At 44.8% G+C, this 19,209-nt stretch overlaps 1 protein-coding gene across 1 annotated transcript in view; it reads right to left on the minus strand.

Moving 5' to 3' along the window:
- The window catches only part of LOC146617679 (kinesin-like protein KIF26A), a 69,432-nt gene that overhangs the window by 12,160 nt on the left and 38,063 nt on the right, over positions 1-19,209 (minus strand). The window contains exons 6-12 of the mRNA XM_085371907.1: positions 16,231-16,413; positions 9,946-10,039; positions 9,599-9,861; positions 7,378-7,561; positions 5,675-5,831; positions 4,572-4,734; positions 787-3,889 (exon numbers count right to left, since the gene is read on the minus strand). Coding sequence (XP_085228033.1) covers positions 787-3,889; positions 4,572-4,734; positions 5,675-5,831; positions 7,378-7,561; positions 9,599-9,861; positions 9,946-10,039; positions 16,231-16,413 — 4,147 coding nt within the window. The remainder of the gene's footprint in view (positions 1-786; positions 3,890-4,571; positions 4,735-5,674; positions 5,832-7,377; positions 7,562-9,598; positions 9,862-9,945; positions 10,040-16,230; positions 16,414-19,209) is intronic.

A 19,209-nucleotide genomic window follows, 5' to 3' on the forward strand; every position in this document is an offset into this window, starting at 1 on the left:
AAGGGCTCGTTTAAGTCTATGTGAGCTGCTGTGAGGTTAACATGGGAGCGACCGGGACGGATCTGCTGACAGACACAAAGGGGGGAGGAGTGGCCAGACATTGGTGTTTATGTGGCCCTTGATGGAACAGCAGCTGACATACCACATCATGTTTACAGTAATAATGTTGGGCCAAAAAAAGGAAAAGCACTTATCTGCACTTATCTCACACACACACACACACACACACACACACACACACACACACACACACACACACATCAAGCTACTTTTTGCACAATCCACTGTCATTGCTGCACTTTTCTATTGCACTGTTGTGCCTGCACTGTTGTGTCGGCACTGTTGTCTCTGTATCGTTCTCTTCTGTCTTTGTTTTGTTTTTTTGCACACTTGCACTTTATGTAGTCCTGTGTTGATTGTCTGTTTTATGTAGCACCATGGTCTTGGAGGAACGCTGTCTTGCTTCACTATGTACTGGCAATTGTCTTTATGGTTGGAATAACAATAAAGACAGTTGACTTGACTTGAAAAGACAATTTTAAAAAGACTTTAAAAAATCTTCAGCTTCCACTGAGCCTTAGAACTGAATTCATGTCATATTTAGGTGATGAGCTCATTATATGCGCTCTACATAGAATTCTATGATGAGTACAGAGAAGTCAACGAGTTAAAGATTTTTGTTCTTCAGATCTGATCACTGTAAAAAAGGGGCAGTGCTGCATGGAGCAGAACCTAAAGTGTTACCTGTGTTACATTACCCCATCTCTGGCGGCGGCATGCACTCACCGTTTCCTCTCTTCTTGGGCGATTTAGAAACTCGGCTCCTATTTGATGAGGATGCTCTGCTCTCGCTCATAGAGTCGTGTGCCGAGGAGGTGCTGCCGGTTGTCTCGCTGTCTCGGATCATGCTCTCGTAGCCGCTGCTGCCCCCGCTGTGGTAAAACAGGGCGGTGCGTCCCATGGCGGGGGGCAGCTCCCCACTCAGGATGCTACTGTTGTCACTGCCGTGCCCACTGCTGTAGCGCTGTGGCCTCCGAGGCGCTGTGATCTTGCTGTAAGGTGATGGCAATGGTGCGTTGAGGGGTGATCCAGTGATGCTACCAGTCCTGCTGCCAGGGATGTCGCTTCCAGCTCCACCACCAAACATCTTCCTTTGGCTACCTGAAACCAACTCGCTAATCCGGCTGTTGGCTGCCCTGCCGATGGTCTGCTTGGTGCCCATAATGGTGCCTTTTACTGTCTTGCCTCCGGTTCCAGAGCGAGATGGGGACTTGCCATTGGAAGGTAGGTTGGTGTTGCACCCAGCTACATTCTCTGGCAGTTTGGGGGAGGAGCTTGGGCTCTTCGAAGTGCTGGCAGACAACGTTCGAAGTTTCAGTCCACCAGAAGCTGCTCCTCTTGATCCGCTGCCACTGCGGACCTGCCACAGTTTGCTGGTTGCTGCAAAAACACCAGCTGGAACTTGGGACGGAAAGGCCGATGTGGAGGTGGATGCCGGATCACTGAGTCTTGGCACTGATCTGTTGGATCTGCCATTTCCTCCAGATGTAGCACCACTGTTTTCTCTGAACAGCTCAGGTTTGGACCCAGCTAAGGTTGGGCTGTCGCACCTTTCCAAAGACATTAGACTCCCAAAGTACCTGGAAGAATCTTTGGCTCCTTGCGTCTTCAGGCTTGAGGATGTCCTTGCAAAACTGTGTTCAGTTTTAAAGCTGGATGTCCTGTGGCTGAATGAACCAGCTCTGAGCTTGACATGCACTTCATCCTCTGAGGACTTTCCAGTGTTGCTGCTTGTTTTTAAGGCACTTGGAGACAGCACAATTCTTAATTTTTGTTCTTGACTCGACTGTCCAAACTTTGTGCTGCTTTTTTGTCCATTTGCCTTTTTTCCCAGGGATGAAAACCTCAGTGTACTGATCACTGAAGCAGCTTCTTGGGGGGTGGAAACGGTTCCTAGAGTTGTTGCGCCCCGAGTGAGTCGTGGCAATTTGATGAGAGTGTCTCCTCTCCTGCTGCTGGACTTCTCACAGCCATCAACAACCCTCTGGGCTGAAGAAGACATCTGCATCTTTGGTGGGCGAGGTACACTGTTGCTGTTCCCTCCGGACCTCTTGGAGGAAACATTAGTCACGCCACTTCTTGTTGGCTTACTTGCAGAAAGAAACTCCGCCTCTCTGGTATCACAATAACTGCTTCGCTGAAGCAAAACATCATCCTGCCTGCCTTCCTGTCTGCTGCAGCCCACAGCTGCAGATGAGGTAGGCTTGGTTTTCCTGGGAAGACTGGAATGGGTGGCATGGCGGGGAATCTGTGTTGACACTGATGTGTTCAGGGTATTGGCTTTCACCTTCAGAGAGCCTTTTAGAGATGCTTTGGCTGACTCGGGGGAAGGAGGGCACTTAGTAAAAGATGGTTTGTTTGGGCTAGCAGGGTCGCTTTCCAGCTCTGAGAAACAGACACCGCTGTCATTTAAGGAGCTCCTAATGCCATGCTGTAAGAACGGCTGTTTATGGAATATACATGGTGAGCTCAGCAGGGTGGCATTGTCCATTGTTTTATCCCTCAAGTAAAGCCTGCTTTGTGAATGAATACCATCACCTTCAGCTGATTCACAAAGCCATGAGCCAACAGACGGCTGCTTTTTGTTGTGGGAAAGCAAACCTTGTTGGTGTTCGGTGCCAACATCAGTGCCTGGTCCCACAGCTCCTTGTAGAGAGGTGTAAGCATCATATTCATCATTAATACTACTGATGATGCTGACCGGGCGAGAGCCAGCAGCTAAAGTCTGTGGAAAGCAGTCGGTGTTAAAGCTGAGGAGGTTGGAGGGACGGCCATTATCTGGGACAAGGCTGTGCGGGAGCTCCTCTATAACTGTGAACACGAGCTCGTCCTCTCCATTCAACTCCACGGGCTGCTGCAGAGTGATTGTGGTCCTCAGAAAGTCTCCGTCCAGGCATCGTCCTAACAGAGAGGCCCGGAGGTTGTTCACCTCCGTGGGGTACCTGCTTGTGTGAGCAGCTCCATCTGTGTTTAGGTTAGGGCTTATAGATTTGGGTGGCTGGTCTTGCCTCATTGCTTGTTCACTTATACTGACAGGGGGAGTCCTGCCAAGAGCCTCCTTAGGCCGAGGTGCCGTCCTCGTTGTCCTGGGTAAGGACGGTGAGGCCAGTGGCTTGGGTACAGCTCCTCTGAGGTAGACTTTCTCTCGAACTACAGGCTCTGAGTCATGGGTTGGAGCCCCCCCTGACTTTACCACACATGGCTGAACGGGGGTGCCTGAAAGCTTCTCTCCATCTGCACTCGTCCTTTTGGACGTCTCGATGAAGCCACCAGCTGAAGGTAGTTTGGGCTGATCCTGATCTGATTTGTCTATGCATGTTGTCAGTGTGCTTTCTGAGAACATGTGGGACGAGTTCTTCTCAGATTTGGGTGGAGACGTTGCCTCTGTGGGTTTAAGAGGGCCACTCTGAGCCTTCAGCGCTACTGATTTCTTCTCTGTGCCGAACATGGCCGGGCCCTCGCTGCCATCAATGCAGTCGAGTCTCTCCTGTAGTTCTGCAAACGTGTTACACTTAAAGTGGTCACCGTCGGACTTGGGTGCATCTTTGACTCGCTTTTTGTTCAGGGACGGAATAATGGGAACGAAGGAAGGCGGACCCTCGTTGTCGCTCAGCTCTCGGTCTGAGATTGCCTTCCCTCCCGGCCCAACGTAGATGACAGTGTCACAGGAGTGCTCACTGCTGGAGGAATAGTCGGGATCACTCGAGAGTAGCAGCGGAACATCCGGGTCGAGGGCCACGGTCAGAGGGTGGAAGGGTCGAAGACGAGGAGGCCGACAGGATGGGCCTTCCTCACAGGAGCTCTCCCCTCCAGATGAGCTGGAGGCATGCTGCGAATAAAAGAGAAATAATACAGAATTAACCTCCTAAAGAGAGCTGGAGCATGCAGCGATTAAACTGAAGGGAAATCATTACATGAGTGCCCATGCACTGTGTTACATTAAAATGAATGTGAGTGAGATGCACATGCTACTAACTCTGGATTGAAATCTTCAACATACAGTGTGTAAGTCTGCCTAATGAGGCTCATCTCAGCACACAAACGCCCATCTCTGTAGATACACTGGTATTGATTATCTATCAAACCATGATAGGAAAAGTCGGTGAATTATGACATTCTGAACTCATTAAAATAGATGTGAGGGGTTTATTGTTATTAGCCTCAAGAAATTAGTGAAAATTCATTTAGAGTCCAAAATGTTTGGAAATCCCAAAGAATGGTTTGAAGACTTTGATAACTTTTAAACCTCAGTTTGTCCTTTGAATTTGTTTTGCCTTCAGTGTTATAGATGTTTAATGTTCAGAGACAAAGAATTGAGATTTAAGTTTGAGGTGCAGTTTTCTGTGAACTTCAACCTAACAACAATCAGAACCTAATCAATCTCATCCACATGTGAGTAAATGGTTTCTGTATTGGTGATATAACATTTGGTGTTTTGCACACTGTACCAGAGATCCGTGACCTCCGCCACAACGAGCTCCAGAAAGAAAACCTGAATAAAGATGAAGCACCTTCGACTTCTTCTTCCTCATGCGGTGGATGCGATAGGCCAACTGCACCGTGGTCAACGTCTCCATGTAGCCCGCCGGGGAGTCGGAGATGTGAGCGATCATGGTGGTGCGGCAGTTGATGTTGCCCAAGGATTCGCGGAGCAGCATGGTGAGCTTGCTATCCCTGAATAATACATTAAAAAAATGCTTCGTTAGCTCAAAAAAAGGAAGACATGCTGCGGGCGTGAGAATCCCCACGGGGCCGCAGATACCATTCATTACACCGTACAACAGTTTGGCACAGATAGGCAAAAAGGAATAGGAACGAGCTCTCATTTCACATTAATGAAGTTCGCTTTGAACTACACGCCACATGTGATCCAGAGGCAGAGACAGACTGAAATGTTCATGAAACTCTGCCTTTGAAAAGACCTGGACTATCGCTACAGAAGACGGATCAAACACAGAATTTACATACAACAGTCTAAGCTTTTTCTCCTTTTTAACCCAACACGACTGAACTCCAGCCACCGACTGACCTAAAATATCACAAGTCCTCGTTTGGGGGTTTTCTTTGGTTCAACTTCCACTCACTAACTTCACTCATGTAAATGTGTGAAAAAAAATCTTATTAATGGATGTGACTGGAGCATCAAACAACTCAAGGGTTGCTTGTCATTAAAAAACATGAAAACATAAAGATATCAAAGATTCTTCCATCGACAGGCTTGTATGTTAGTCTTTGAAGTCTGTGGATGATAACTGATGAGATTCTTTGGTGCAGATAATCGCTCCATAAATAAAACACATGTGATGCTGATGGCTTCACAAACGAAAAGAAAAGGGGACGAAGGAGCGAGGTGAAAGTTCATCAATATAATTAAAAAATAGCATCCAGAAATAGGTATTAAACAGAAAAGACCAAATGTGAGGAGCAAAAAAGGACTGAACATCAGTTATCATTACTGTGACTTATTCATCAGCATAAACAACCATTTAACACTGACTGAAAGCTCATTAAAGCTCACAGCTTGACCCCCACCCCCCTCACGGGGATCATTGGTCCATCTGTTGTTTGGCTGCTGTGACCTTTGACCCCATTGAGCTCATCAAAATGCCCGTACCTGTAGGGAACGTGCTTGGCTCCATTGGCAAGGGCGAGGATGACATTTCCCAGCGCCGAGAACGACAGACACTGACCCCCGCCCCCCTCTCGGGTCCTGCTGATGTCCGTCTCGCAGCTGCCCAAATCCAGGAGGTGAAGGCGACTCCGACTGGACACTTCCATGCAGATTGAGAGGGCTTTATAATGTATGACACTGCCTGCTTAACTGCTCATTAGTTCTGAGACAACAATCTATTCATTAGTCTATAGACAGAAACATAATCAATAGCTTTGGTAATAACTTATTGGCTGCTTTGAATCATTTATCAGGAACCAAGCAGCCATTAGGGTAAAGACATCTCTTCCTTATCTGTGAATGATAGGAATCATATAAAATGCCCGTGGGCTGTGTGCGAGCTGAAGTAAAGTCCTGCAGCAAATCTCAAGTCATCAGATCATACTTCCAATACATTACTAACCAAATGTAGAAACATATATACGCCTGCATGCATGTGCAAATGTTAAAGAAGCTTCATCTGAACACGTCCCAAATGCATCCCGCTAAGCTTCAGTATCAGTCTGATCCGCTCAGTTTAACTGCCTGCTCATTTCATTAATTCAGAGTAATGATGGCGAGAACCATTAACCGGCCACATCAGCAAGATTTAGAAAGTGCTGAGCGCCACTGAGTGGATGCTTTTCCACAGCTCTATAAACACTGCAGGATGCCAAGCCATCAGGGCTCGTTAGCCATGCAGATTTATTCCAGCATAAAAGCCCAATAACGGAGGAAGCGGCTCTGCTGACAGGTAGACGTGGGTGGAGGCAGCGTTAGTGTAGCTGCTCTGCTTGTAAACGCTCCTGTTGAGCATGTTAGCAATTCAACACCAAGCTAATTAGCAGCTACATGTTTGGAGTGTGGAAAAAAAGAGCTAACGACTAATTGAGCTGCCAAATTTTACAGCTGCATGGTCGCTAATGGGGGCTTTTATTCTTGTCCCGGGGTCAGAGCCTCTAACCTGCTGCTGCTCCAAGTCCTTGCTGAGCTGATGAGTCTGCAGCTGGAGTGTGTGTGCAGGTCTGTGTACTGCTGGGAGGTTTAAGGATTATCATATCTCGCTTCAGCTGAACCAAATAAGCCATTCAGACTTCATTTAGGGTTTTCAATGACATGCTGAGTACCAGTTTCTCTTCAAAGCGCCCTGCTTTTTCCCAGATCCACAGTTTGTATGGAATGAATTGCAACCTTGCCTTCACCTTCAGAAACGTCTGTGAACATCTCAACAGGAAGGGAGACCAAACTCAGAGAGCTCCACCCAGCCTGAATCTCTCAGCCATTTCATCGGAGCATGTCCAGTTACTTGTCTGACACCGTGTCAGAAGTGAACCATGTAGAGCATTAGTCCATCATGTATCTGCTTAACCTGCCATCAGTGTTCTCTTTGGTTAGTCTCAGCCTTCAAAACGTGGAGTCCACAAACCAACAGGTGTCAGACGAGTGAGGTATATGTTCCTGATATACTATCAGTTCCCTCAGTGATCTCAAGTTTGAATTTTAAAGGGTTTAGGTTTTATTGCTTGAGGTTCTGCTTCCTGATAACAAACATACTGAAAAGAGGAAGAAGCTGCGAAACTGGTCCACAAATATGAGTAGAGTTTTAACGTCACAGCAACTTTTAATAATTCTGGCAAAATATCAGTTATGACCACGCACACACTCACTGGCTGCCTTGTTGCTCTTGTCCAGTCTCTCCTGGTAGAGGTGCAGGGTAAACAGGAAGTGGGAGTTCCTTCGGACTTCCTGGTTGTTCGGCATTTGGTTGCTCTTCCTCGCTGCCAGGGCGGCGTCCAGGAAGGATGCTGCTCGCTCGGCACTGCTCGCCCGAACCTCTATCTGGTTCTGCAGCTGATAGAAAGAGCTAATGAGATGCAGATAAGCTGGGACTGAGGTGGCTGCACAGAACAGAGGCATGCTTCACGGTGAAATGCTGCAGGCTAGCATGAAAGTCCATGTTTTCAGCTTCTGCTTGCAGGTGTACATGATGAAGATTAGGGATGGGTACCGGTGTCCGGTGCCATGATGGCACAGGTTCTGACATAAACTGTAGTAACCAGACCGAAAAGCAGCGCACATTTCGGTGCTTTATTTCGGTGCTTTTTTTTCCTGAGCTGTGATACACTTCTAGCCAATAATTTTACGTTTCCGAGGATAGTAGGCGGGCCCAGGTACGTACGTTCTTTTAGAGCAGAGCTACAGATTAAAAATGCCCAAGGCGAAGCGGTCAAAAGTCTGGCTGTACTTCACAGCAAAATATGCAAACTCAGCAGCCTGCAACAAGTGCTTTAAGCTGATACTGTCAAAGGAGGCAACACCTCAAATCCGATGAAACACCTGGCGACGCATAGTGTTTTTTTTTAAAAGCCCAGAAATGCGCCGTATGATAGCTTGCTGCGAGACCTCACACAGAGCGCATCTACTGTGCATGGGTTGCCTGTTATCGGACCCGGAGTTAGCAATATCCCCCAAAAAACCCCGAAGAGGAGAGTCCTGGCCTCTAGCCCTGCCAGTGTAGTGAAATGATGATGGATGATGATGGCAGCAGCAGCCGTTCTTCTCTGCGTGAGTAGCTTAATGTTGTTCGTGTGTAATTTACGTTGAGTAGGCTAACCACGTTATTACATTAATGCATGTAAGGTGAACTAGCAAACAACATCATAGCTACATGCGGCTGTCTTCTTGTTTGATGGCAGATACTCCCTTCACCCTGGCCAAAAAGGCTAAAATGACCAAAGAAAAAGTGGAAAACAGTTAAACATGAGAGGTTTTGGACAAAGTTTGTGTTTTTTTTCCATTGTTTAAGCACTGCTTCCAGCCAAGAGTGATACCATATATGCCCCATAGCTGCAGAAAAGGCTAACATTGTTATCTTTTTACAAAAAACCAGCTGAACATGAGAGGTTTTTGGACCAATTTTGTGTTCTCCATTCTTTAAGCACCGGTTTGAGCACCGTTTGAGCACCGGCACCGTTTCAAAAGTACCGATTTGGCACCGGTATCGGATAAAACCTAAACGATACCCATCCCTAATGAAGATCCTGCAGTAAGAAAGAGCTCTTCTTCTCTGTTCATATAAAGCCAACTTAGATTTATATATACACAGAGTCTGAGAGCTACCACAGGACAGGGGGAAGAGGATGGATGGATTCACATTCAGATTTCACTGAGCTATGACCCTGATGGAAGCTGTATTTATCCAATATTGATGTCTTTCTCCTGACTCAGTTTAACATCAGGCACGATTAAAACACATAGGCATCTTGCAATCAGGCGCAGACACTGCCAAGAGTTTACCCCATATTAGTCAGGCTCGGACTGAAACAAAGCTTTAAATCATTCTGCAGCACAGAAACCAGACTGTGATCATCTTCCTGCCATCTGCAGCTCTGTGATGTTCTTCTGGCTCAAAGTAGAAATCCTTCTTTACTCTTAGAGAGAAAATGAACGAGATAAAAGTTAAAGTAAGACAGAATGAGGTTTGATAAAGGAAAAAAAGGAAGGATGTCAGAATGAGAGGAGAAAAAGAGAAAGAAAATTAAAGTGAGCGCAGATAGAAGGAGCCCGGGGAGATAAAACAAACTGAACGAGTTGGAGGAGGAAGGTCAGGACTAATTGGACAGGTGTCAACAGTGAAGAAGTCTCTAGAGTGAACAGGAGTTCAGTGAGTAGGTCAGGAACAGACAAAGAGAAGGAAAGGAGGAGATGGCGAGGTCTTTTGGAAAGGGAACGGCATGAGTGGCCCGGATGACTGGATGAACATATTGGATATCATGTTGAGCTGTAATCATTAGTTATATATCATCTAATCACAGTCCTCGGTTTATATCAGAGGCCAGTTTGTGTGATTGGTTAAAAAGTGCTCAAAGTGCGAGTTGTTTCCTGTACCTGGGATCCACAGATGGGATCTTCTCTCAGCAACACAGCGGGGCCTGGTGCCTCCTGGTGCCCTGCCGCCGCCAGTTCGGCCAAGAGGTCGGTGAGCGTCTCCTCGCGGCCGGAGATCTCCACGGCCGACACTCTGACTGAGAAACAAGCTCCAGACTTTTCCTTCCGGTCCTCGATCACATTGAACAGCCAGGAGATCGCCGTTGGAGCCACACCCAGGCTCTGGGTGGAGCAGTCCCGACCAATCATGGTGTACGTCTTACCTGTGGAGGCAGGGTCAACTCAACAATCATGTGACTTTTCAGAATTATGTCTTTGTGTGTGTGGGTGGCGTATCATGTGTTTACCCAGGTGAGCATGCCCGAAGCAGAAGATGCAGCCGTCCGCGCCATTCACCACCGACTGGATGACCTCTGCCACCGTTCCTGAACACACTTCAGCCTAGAAGAGAGAAGCCAGCGATCACTTAGAGCACTGCCACTATCACAGCGCCTCATACATAACAATACACACAGTACAGTAGTTTTGACAAGCTTTAGGTCAGAGATGTTGGAGCACTTGGTGTACCGAAGCCCGCTGCTGACATGCCAGCAACAGCATGGCAGGTATGTGACCTGCTGCAGGTAACCAGAGCAGGAAAAGTCATTTAGGACCAGCTGTGAGTGACAAAGTGAATCCTTCCCCATGTGGATGCCTTGACTTTAAAGCTGAGCTTACACACCTGAGAGGTGTCCTACAAAGGAAGTTAACATATCCAGGCTTCCTCTGAGTTAGCTAACTCAACTAAACCTGGAACCTCAGTCAGAGATCATGGGTCTCATCACTGTGGTTATCAACTTTCTCTGTTGTGGCTCTCTGCTCCCTGTGAGCTCCACCTTCTCCAATCAGAGACGATATCAGATGAGACGATGATAAAATCTAACAGTAAAATAGTCTTAAAGACAAAAGTGGCAGAAACTGGTTAATCTAGTGATTTGTGTCACACAGCAGTAAATTCAAGATATGAATGGCAGTGAATGATGTGTCTGGGTATGCTCAGTGCTGCTGTTTGTTTCTAAGGTGATGGCTGCACATATAACATTCATATCACACTGAAAGCAAGATGTAAATAAGAGAATTTGTAAAAATCTAGTGCTTCCAGATGATTTTAAACCAAATGAGTGTTCAGCGTTCATTACCATGGTGATTTAGGAGGTAAAAAAGAGACAGCTCAGTAAACGAAAGAAATCATCAGCAGGAATACATAAATGTGTAGAATTACAGGAAGAGTTCTGATAAAAACAATCAAACCAAAAATAGTTGTTGTATATCTATTACTTAATTACTTTGATGGAGATTGAGTATCTTGACTTTTCTAGTGCCTTAAATACAATGTAATGAACCGCTGATCTGTACCATAAGTCATCCTTGCGGGGGTTGTCGGAACTGTATGCGCAGTCGCACTAAGGACAGATGTGCTCAGAGGCATACCCCGTAATGTGTATGGAGCAGTCTGTCGCGGCAGGAATAAGTTGTACAAAGTCCATGTAAGTTACGATAATACTTTGATAAGTATGATAAGTGTGTTTCTAATGTAAGGTATGTTGCTGCGTTTGTATTGTGAGCTATCTGAAAACCTTTTTATTCTGTATTTACGTTACTTACATCCATGTGCTATTTTTTTTGGCAAGACATGTGTGTCATGCAAGCTAGCAGCACCCCATGAGAAACGGGCCGAAGTGTTTAAGTGTTTACCGGAGTTTTGCACCCTTGGCAAGCGGACTGAGGTATGTGATGAGAGGTGATCTGTTGTTATATTTTATTTAACTGAACTGTGTAATCCCTTGATGCTGTTTGAAGTAACCCCTTTTGTTTTATTTAATCTGTGACTGTATATCTCATAATTACTTGTTTGAACTTGCCTGAATTAACTTAAGCTCATTGTTGTTATTCCTCATTGTTATAGTTCAAAAAGTACTGTACGGGTATCAATTTTTTCTTATTTTATAGTTTTCATGGTGCTCAACGTCCAGAGAATGAGCCGTGTGTGGTGAGGAAATAAATGGCTGCACCCGTTAGAGACTCTTCTGTTGTTCTTGATGCCAAGGGGTGCTACAGTGAAACTCATCGCTGCCTTGCAGCCATCTACGCTCATCTTATTCTTTTGTCGAACTGTGAGTAAAGGAGTGTATCGCATCATCCAGAGACTGCTGGATCAGTAAAGGACTCAAAATAAGGACATTATAAATACAATGTCATGCACATCTGCATCTTGTAAGCTGTGTGAGCAAATGATCTTCAACATGGCAGTCTAAAGTAATGCAAGAAAGAAAGACCTCTTCTGTATTTAACACAGTAGCATGTAAACTTGTGATGCTGAATATCCCACATTTCTTACATCAGAATGTCTAAGACTGAATCTGGGCTTTATACTATCAGTTGTACTTCTGTAAAAACTTAAGTGGCAAATTGTCTGATTTGAGGGCATCATCAGTATTATTTGGGTTTTGTTGCCAGTCTGTGAGGTTAAAGGTGTAAATATCTAAGTTGAGTGTTAATAAGTTTGAAACCACCACTCAACCCATTTGAGTTCAGATATATACACTTAAAAGGGCAGGTGCAACAAGCCAAAAATAAAATTAATAATAATGTGGTCCCCCGTTGAAGAAATAGACAAATCTACAGAGGCACAACAGGCCAGGTCCAGCTCCAGAGAGCGAAGACTAACAGAAAAGGGGCAGGAGATGCATGAACAGGAGGCCAAGAAAAATGAAAGGTCATTTAGCAAGGCATATGAGTCCTGGAAGGAGTTAGCAAGAGGAGTTAGAACAAAGCTGAAAGGTTTCTTCTCAAACGAAGACCTTGTTAGAACACAAACGGACATTAAGGCTAAAGAAGCATTAGTACATGAACTGTATGAGCCTAGCCGACGTAATCATACTTCTACTCCAGATGTTGTCAAGAGAATGGATGCCTGTGTTGCCCTAACAACAGAAATTTGTGATCTCATTAGTAAACGACTAGAAGATATAGATAAGACTTTTAATGACAGGTTCGAGAAGGAGCGTGTAAGGATGATATTAAGTAAGGAGGAGTATGGATCTGTTTTTGGGAAAACTGAAACAGAAACAGTTATTTCAGAGCATTCAAAGGGCTCAGATTCATACTCTGGAGCCACATCTACGACTTCTAGCAAACGTGTGGATGCCGAAGCTGACCTTGCAGCTAAACTAGAACAGGCGAAGGCAATGCAACGAATACATGAACAGCAAGCCAAGTTGAGTAGCTTAGAGCATGAGTGGAAAATCAAGGAAGCACAAATGATTGCAGAAATGACAGCAAAGTTAGAGGAAGAGAGAACTAAACTGCAACAGCTACAGGCAGAAAATGAGGTAAAAGTAGCAGCAGCCAGAGTGAGAGCTTACAACAACTACAATGGATTGGAAAGCCTTAAGTATGAAGCAGATGACAAATCACAACTTGATAGCCAAATCATTGAATCTCAGAATCCATTGAATCCACAGGCTGAATCATTTCGACCTCAGTGTGCACCACCTGAGATTTTGCAAAAGCAACAGGAGGTCAGCTTAACACAGGAGCTTGCAAGCTTGTTCGTCTCCAACTGTCTGCCTGAACCTGAACCCACAGTGTTCACTGGTAACCCTTTAAAGTTTATAGACTGGAAGATATCCTTTATAGCATTGACTGGCCACAAACCCCTCCCCGCAGGCGAAAAAATGTTGTATTTGAAAAGTTATCTTGCAGGTGAGGCACGGAAGGCGGTCGAAGGATTCTTCTATCGAAACTCAGAAGATGCATATCAGGGTGCCTGGGAGATTCTTCAGGAGAGGTATGGAAGTTCATTTGTCGTCCACAAGGCTTTCAGGGATAAACTGATGAAATGGCCAAAAATAGCTCCCAATGACCCAGTAGCCCTCAGAGAGTTTTCAGATTTCCTTCAAAGTTGTGCCGAGGCCATCCCTCATGTTAAAGGGCTGGCAATTCTAAATGATTGTGAAGAAAATCATAAACTTCTCAAAAAACTGCCCGAATGGCTGGTACGCAGATGGGGTCGCGTTGTTGTGGATGAACTAGACAGATGTCAAGAGTATCCACCATTTGCTCATTTCACCAGATTTCTACAAAGGGAAGCTAGAATAGCCTGCAACCCCATTGCTTCTCCCTTCTTATTAACCACTAAAGTAACAGATGAAAGGCTTCCTAAGAGAAGCACTCTTAATTCTTACTCTCATGTATATATCTCATGTATATCTCATGCACATATCTTTCCACGTAGCACTTTTAATTCTTATCCCCACTTTTATTTTTTCCATGTCTATTTAAGTGTTATTTATGACACCATGTTTGCACTGAAGCACCGCAGCAATTTCCTAATGTTGTAAACCTGCTCAACATTTGGCAATAAACCCCATTCTGATTCTGATTCTGAGAACCAAGGCACTCAGCACCAATGCTCAAGCTAAGCACTCTGCAGGTAAACCAGGGACCTTAATTTCAAAGCCAAGACCACCATGCTTCGTCTGCAACGATGAAACACACGGTGTCGCCAAGTGCCCAACCTTTGCCACAAGGCTTCCTGATGAAAAGAGAGCTTTCATTCGTGAAAACCGTCTTTGCTTCGGCTGTTTAAGAAAGGGTCACACTAGTAAAGAATGCAAAAGAAGGCACACATGCACTATATGTGGTCGAAATCATCCAACTTGCACATAGAGAGAATTGAGGGAGCCAGTGAAATGTTAAACAGTGATTCACCATCTGCAGGAAATGAGACAAAGGAAGTCCGCAATGTCATGTCTAGGGATGGGTACCGGTGTCGGACATAAACGGTAGTAACCAGACTGAAAAGCAGCGCACATTTTGGGTTTTTTTTAAAAGCCGAGAAATGCGCCGTATTTGATAGCTTGCTGCGAGACCTCACACCGAGCGCATCTACTGCGGGTGTGGTGCCTGTTATCAGACCCGGAGTTAGCAACATCCCCAAAAACACGAAGAGGAGAGTCCTAGCCTCTAGCCCTGCCAGTGTAGCAGGATGATGACGGATGATGATGGCAGCAGCAGCCGTTCTTCTCTGCGTGAGTAGTTTGATGTTGTTCGTGTGTAATTTACGTTGAGTAGGCTAACCACGTTATTACATTAGTGCAGGTAAGGTGAACTAGCAAACATCATCATAGCTACATGCGGCTGTCTTCTTGTTTGATGGCAGATACTCCCTTCACCCTGGCCAAAAAGGCTAAAATGTCCAAAGAAAAAGAGGGAAACAGCTAAACATGAGAGGTTTTTGGACAAAGTTTGTGTTTTTTCCATTGTTTAAGCACTGCTTCCAGCCAAGAGTGATACCATATATGCCCCATAGCTGCAGAAAAGGCTAACATTGTTATCTTTTTACAAAAAACCAGCTGAACATGAGAGGTTTTTGGACCAATTTTGTGTTCTCCATTCTTTAAGCACCGGTTTGAGCACCGTTTGAGCACCGGCACCGTTTCAAAAGTACCGATTTGGCACCGGTATCGGATAAAACCTAAACGATACCCATCCCTAGTCATGTCACACACATTGACAAGATACTCCTCAGCTACGTCTAGCATTGTTCCTGTTTTTGTGTCATTGGCAGAAGACCCCCACAGCGAGATTCTCACATATGCTCTGCTCGACACACAGAGCGATTCAACTTTCATCTTGGGAGATCTGGTCTCTGCACTAAATGTGAAGACTCAGCCAGTGCAATTAAGGCTCAGTACAATGACAGCAGTAGACACAGTCATAGCTAGCAAAGTGGCTTGTGGATTGCAAGTTCGTGGGCTCCATAGTGAGTCGCATGTTCTTACAGTGGATGGCATTACCTTGACTTGCAGTAACACTGTGATGAACCTTGGAGTCATTTTTGTCCAGGATATGTTCTTCAATGCACATATTAAACAAATATGTAGGACTGCTTTCTTTCATTTGTGTAAGAAGTAACTTCCACAACAACGATTGACTGTTGAGGAAACTGTTGGTGTGATCTAGTGCTATATACATAAAACTGAAATTAATAAGAATGAGGGAAGTCTCTTATTGGTGCACTTTGTCCAGCAGTCAGACACCTGAGCGTGGACTCCACACTGACCCAGGTGTTTTCTCCAATTCTCCAATAAAACTCGTGTTAAACATGAAACCATTATATCACCGATGCAGTCAGGTGTCTAAAAAGAGAGAAGATCTGCAGCCCAGCAGGCACGATGATGCTGAGTGCCATGTTGTTTGCTTGGAGGAGCTGAAAAATTGAACATCATAAACATGTTTTTATGAATCTATCTGCAGGTATATGTCACATCACAGATACAAACATTCAGCACTGACACTCACACACACACACACACACACACACACACACACAGCACTGTGATCTGTCTGCTGCTGTCATTGCTCTTTGTGGGTAAAGAGCATGCTGACACGTTGCTGATGAAGAGCTCAAACCTTCGTGGGTGCCCTGAATTTAGATTTTTATTCAGAAAACTCTGAAAGTTTCACTTTAAACTGTTCATTCTGCGTCACCAGCAGCAGGTCTGTGCAGCTAAATTATCAGCTGTAACGTTACCCACACTAATCCCCGGAAGAAGATATGGTAAAGTTCCTGATGCTGGAGAACTCACCTGGGAGGCGTCCTGCGAGAAGATGGCATCAAAGGTGAAGGTCTTTGGCGCTGAGGCTGAGGACCGTCTCTGGGCTGACGTCTCGCACAGCGTGAGCTGCTTCTTCCTGCCGTCGACCTTCAGGAAGGACATGGACTCCGAGGACTCATCCTGGACCGAGCAGATCCGGACCATGACTCTGACCTGAGGACAGACAGGAAGCATGAAGCACAGAGAAGACTGCTGCGTTCATCAAGTCTCTGGCTGGACAATGGAGTTGCATCATGAAACGTTAAACTAAGCCAGAGGTGCTCAGATAGTGATAGATGGTTGGCCTGAACGTGGCCACGTTTGCTTCACCTGCAGCCGTTCGTTATCTTGGGTACAAGCGTTCAGAGATATTGACACCGAGTTGGAAGGAAACTGTGCTTCTTTGACTTTGTTTAGTTAAACTTTGATTTGATTTTTTCTACCTGCTGTTTAGTTTTGTTTTCCATGTGGTTTTCACTGAGTTTGCGTTAGATCACCTGACTCAGATCACCTGATACACACCATCAACTGTTTGTGCTGAAAGAAGCTCAGAATCAGCCGTAACGCCTCCAGAGACGTCCTGAGCTCTTCTTCAGGTATTCCAGGATGACATTTTAGACTGTAATCAGAGCTGGACTGAGCAGGGAGTCACACTGCTTTCCTGACCTTTGACCTTCAACAGCCCGTGTCCCTCAGCCTTCTAAAGGGTTTTATTGTGCAGTCATAGAGCTGCTGAGCTGGTGGCGAGGAGTTTGAGTTTACAGCCAATAATGAGACGGAGCAGGTTTTAAACATCGAGTCTCTGCGAGCCAGCTCCTCTGTCACCACGGATACAGACAGGAAGCAGCTTGAAAGTCGCCATCTGATCCAGTCACAGCTAATTTTATGTGTTCCAGTCACTCGGCACTAGGGGTGGGTTTTGATTATTGATTATTTTTTTGATTATTGATTTTCAGATTAAAATCGATTCTAGCTTGAATAACGCAATATCGATTGATTAAAATCTTGAATGAATATAAATCTAAATATAAATTTATTATGCCCGAAATGCCAGAATCTCAGGCTATGTCTCTCTCCAACCAAATTTGACTGAACCAGCAGCAAAAGAAGATCCAAACTACGCTTCACATTTCACTTCACATTTCGCTTCACATAAACATCGTCATGAATTCTCTCTTTTGCTGTTTTGCTTCCACCACAGTAAAATGACACTTCATGCACAGCTCTCTCTCTCAGTGCACTTCAAAAACACTTTCTCATCTAAAAATCTCTGTTTTCTGCATTATTTTCTTGTTTATTACGCACAAGTCTACTGTTATGTACAGCGCTGTCGGCCGCTGTTTTTCTTTTTTTTAATTTAACTGACTTCTGACAAGAAAGCCCCATTTCTTTTGTTCAATACTGAAGAAAATTTTCAATATTATGTGATATTGCAAAACACTTAGCTGTGTCTCTAATTAAACCTCTGTAAATTTGCTTTCACTTCAGAAACATCAGGTAATGTTCATGTGTAGATTAATGGTTTTCTTCTGTTTTTGTTTTACTGCAGAATATTTTTAAGGTGGTTATCTGCTATAAAAAGACAGGTCAGGAAATTCTCCTTCATGTTTTTCTGTGTTTTCGCTCTGTTACTTTGACACAAAAGCATTTGCTGTGATGCTTACAGAAATGTCAGTTTTCTTTTTAAAGATATAAAAATATGGATATGTACTGATAAATGATCAGAATTATAATATTTCTGTCTGAGGCAAATTTCCCCAATTCAAATCAAATCGAATCGAATCATGGATCAAATCAAATCGGGACCTTGTGAATCAATTCTAGAAATCAGTGACGATACCCAGCCCTACTCGGCACATTTATGTTCAATCACAAATGTTTTTACAGGATTTTTTCTTCATTTTTTCTTTCACCTGATCAGTAACATCCAAATAAAACCCTAAAACTGAAGCTCCGCCTTCCTGGACAGTCTGTTAGTGCAGATGTATGATGTCATTAAAAATGCTCCAAAAAGCTCCAACAGCACAAACACAGCACAGAGGTCCAGTTTAGCTGAAGCTAAAACCCCTTGTGTCACCTGTCAGTCAGAGAGGCCACACCCCTAATAATTCAAATGCAGCTGTTATACAGGGACACATATTTATAGAGACCAAACAGTTTGTGTATCAGGCTGTAAACATGTGGGCACTGACTTCCTGCTGCCTCTGCTGGACGTCAGAGGAAGTGCATGTTTCAGTGCAGTGTTGCAGAAGCAGGCTGGGTCAGATCCTCGCTGTGATATTTTCAGATTAAAGGTACAGCATCAATAGATAGCAAAGATAGCAAATAGCAAAAATCTGAAGGGCTGCTTTCAAACTGCAGAGCTTCAAACAGAAACAGCTCTGACCTCAGTCTGAACTCAGAGTTTGATATCACTCACGATGAAGTGTTTACACCCAGAATCCAGCTCAGGCTCTCTCGCCCACACAGAGAGCAGCCAGAGGCCATGGTGAGAAGTTTTAAGACATTAAAGAGAATAACTGCAGGTTCAGAGGAATGAATGCAGCGCTGAATGCAAACGAGAGAAGAGACGGCAGTCAGAGTGAATACTTACCTCTGACTCTGCCTGTTTCCAGGAGTTCATCTAATGTCACTAAATTCTTACAAAGTCAAATCAAGAAGCATGTGCAGAGGAGGGATGGTAGAGGATGGAGATGGAGTAGCAGAGAAGGCTCATGGATGAAGAAGTACATGCAGAGGTGGATGCTAGGATAGGAGGAGATGGAGGCAGGTGATCTGTTGTGCAGACCATTAAAGAAAAAGAAGAAGAATATGAGCAGCTTCAGTTTTCTTAATGAGAACTTTGTGTTCAAATCAGAAGGAAAGAAGAAGGAGAAAGATGAAATGATGATCTACATTGTGAGTAGTTTGTAGGTGTTGGCAGTGACTCTGTTAGTTCAGTGTAAGGTGCAGGAGCAGAGATGTATGATC

This window comes from Diplotaxodon limnothrissa, linkage group LG15, assembly GCF_057381915.1.
Source record: "Diplotaxodon limnothrissa isolate DT_005_m linkage group LG15, D_limnothrissa_male_GT1.1, whole genome shotgun sequence".
NCBI classification, from domain to species: Eukaryota; Metazoa; Chordata; class Actinopteri; order Cichliformes; family Cichlidae; genus Diplotaxodon; species Diplotaxodon limnothrissa.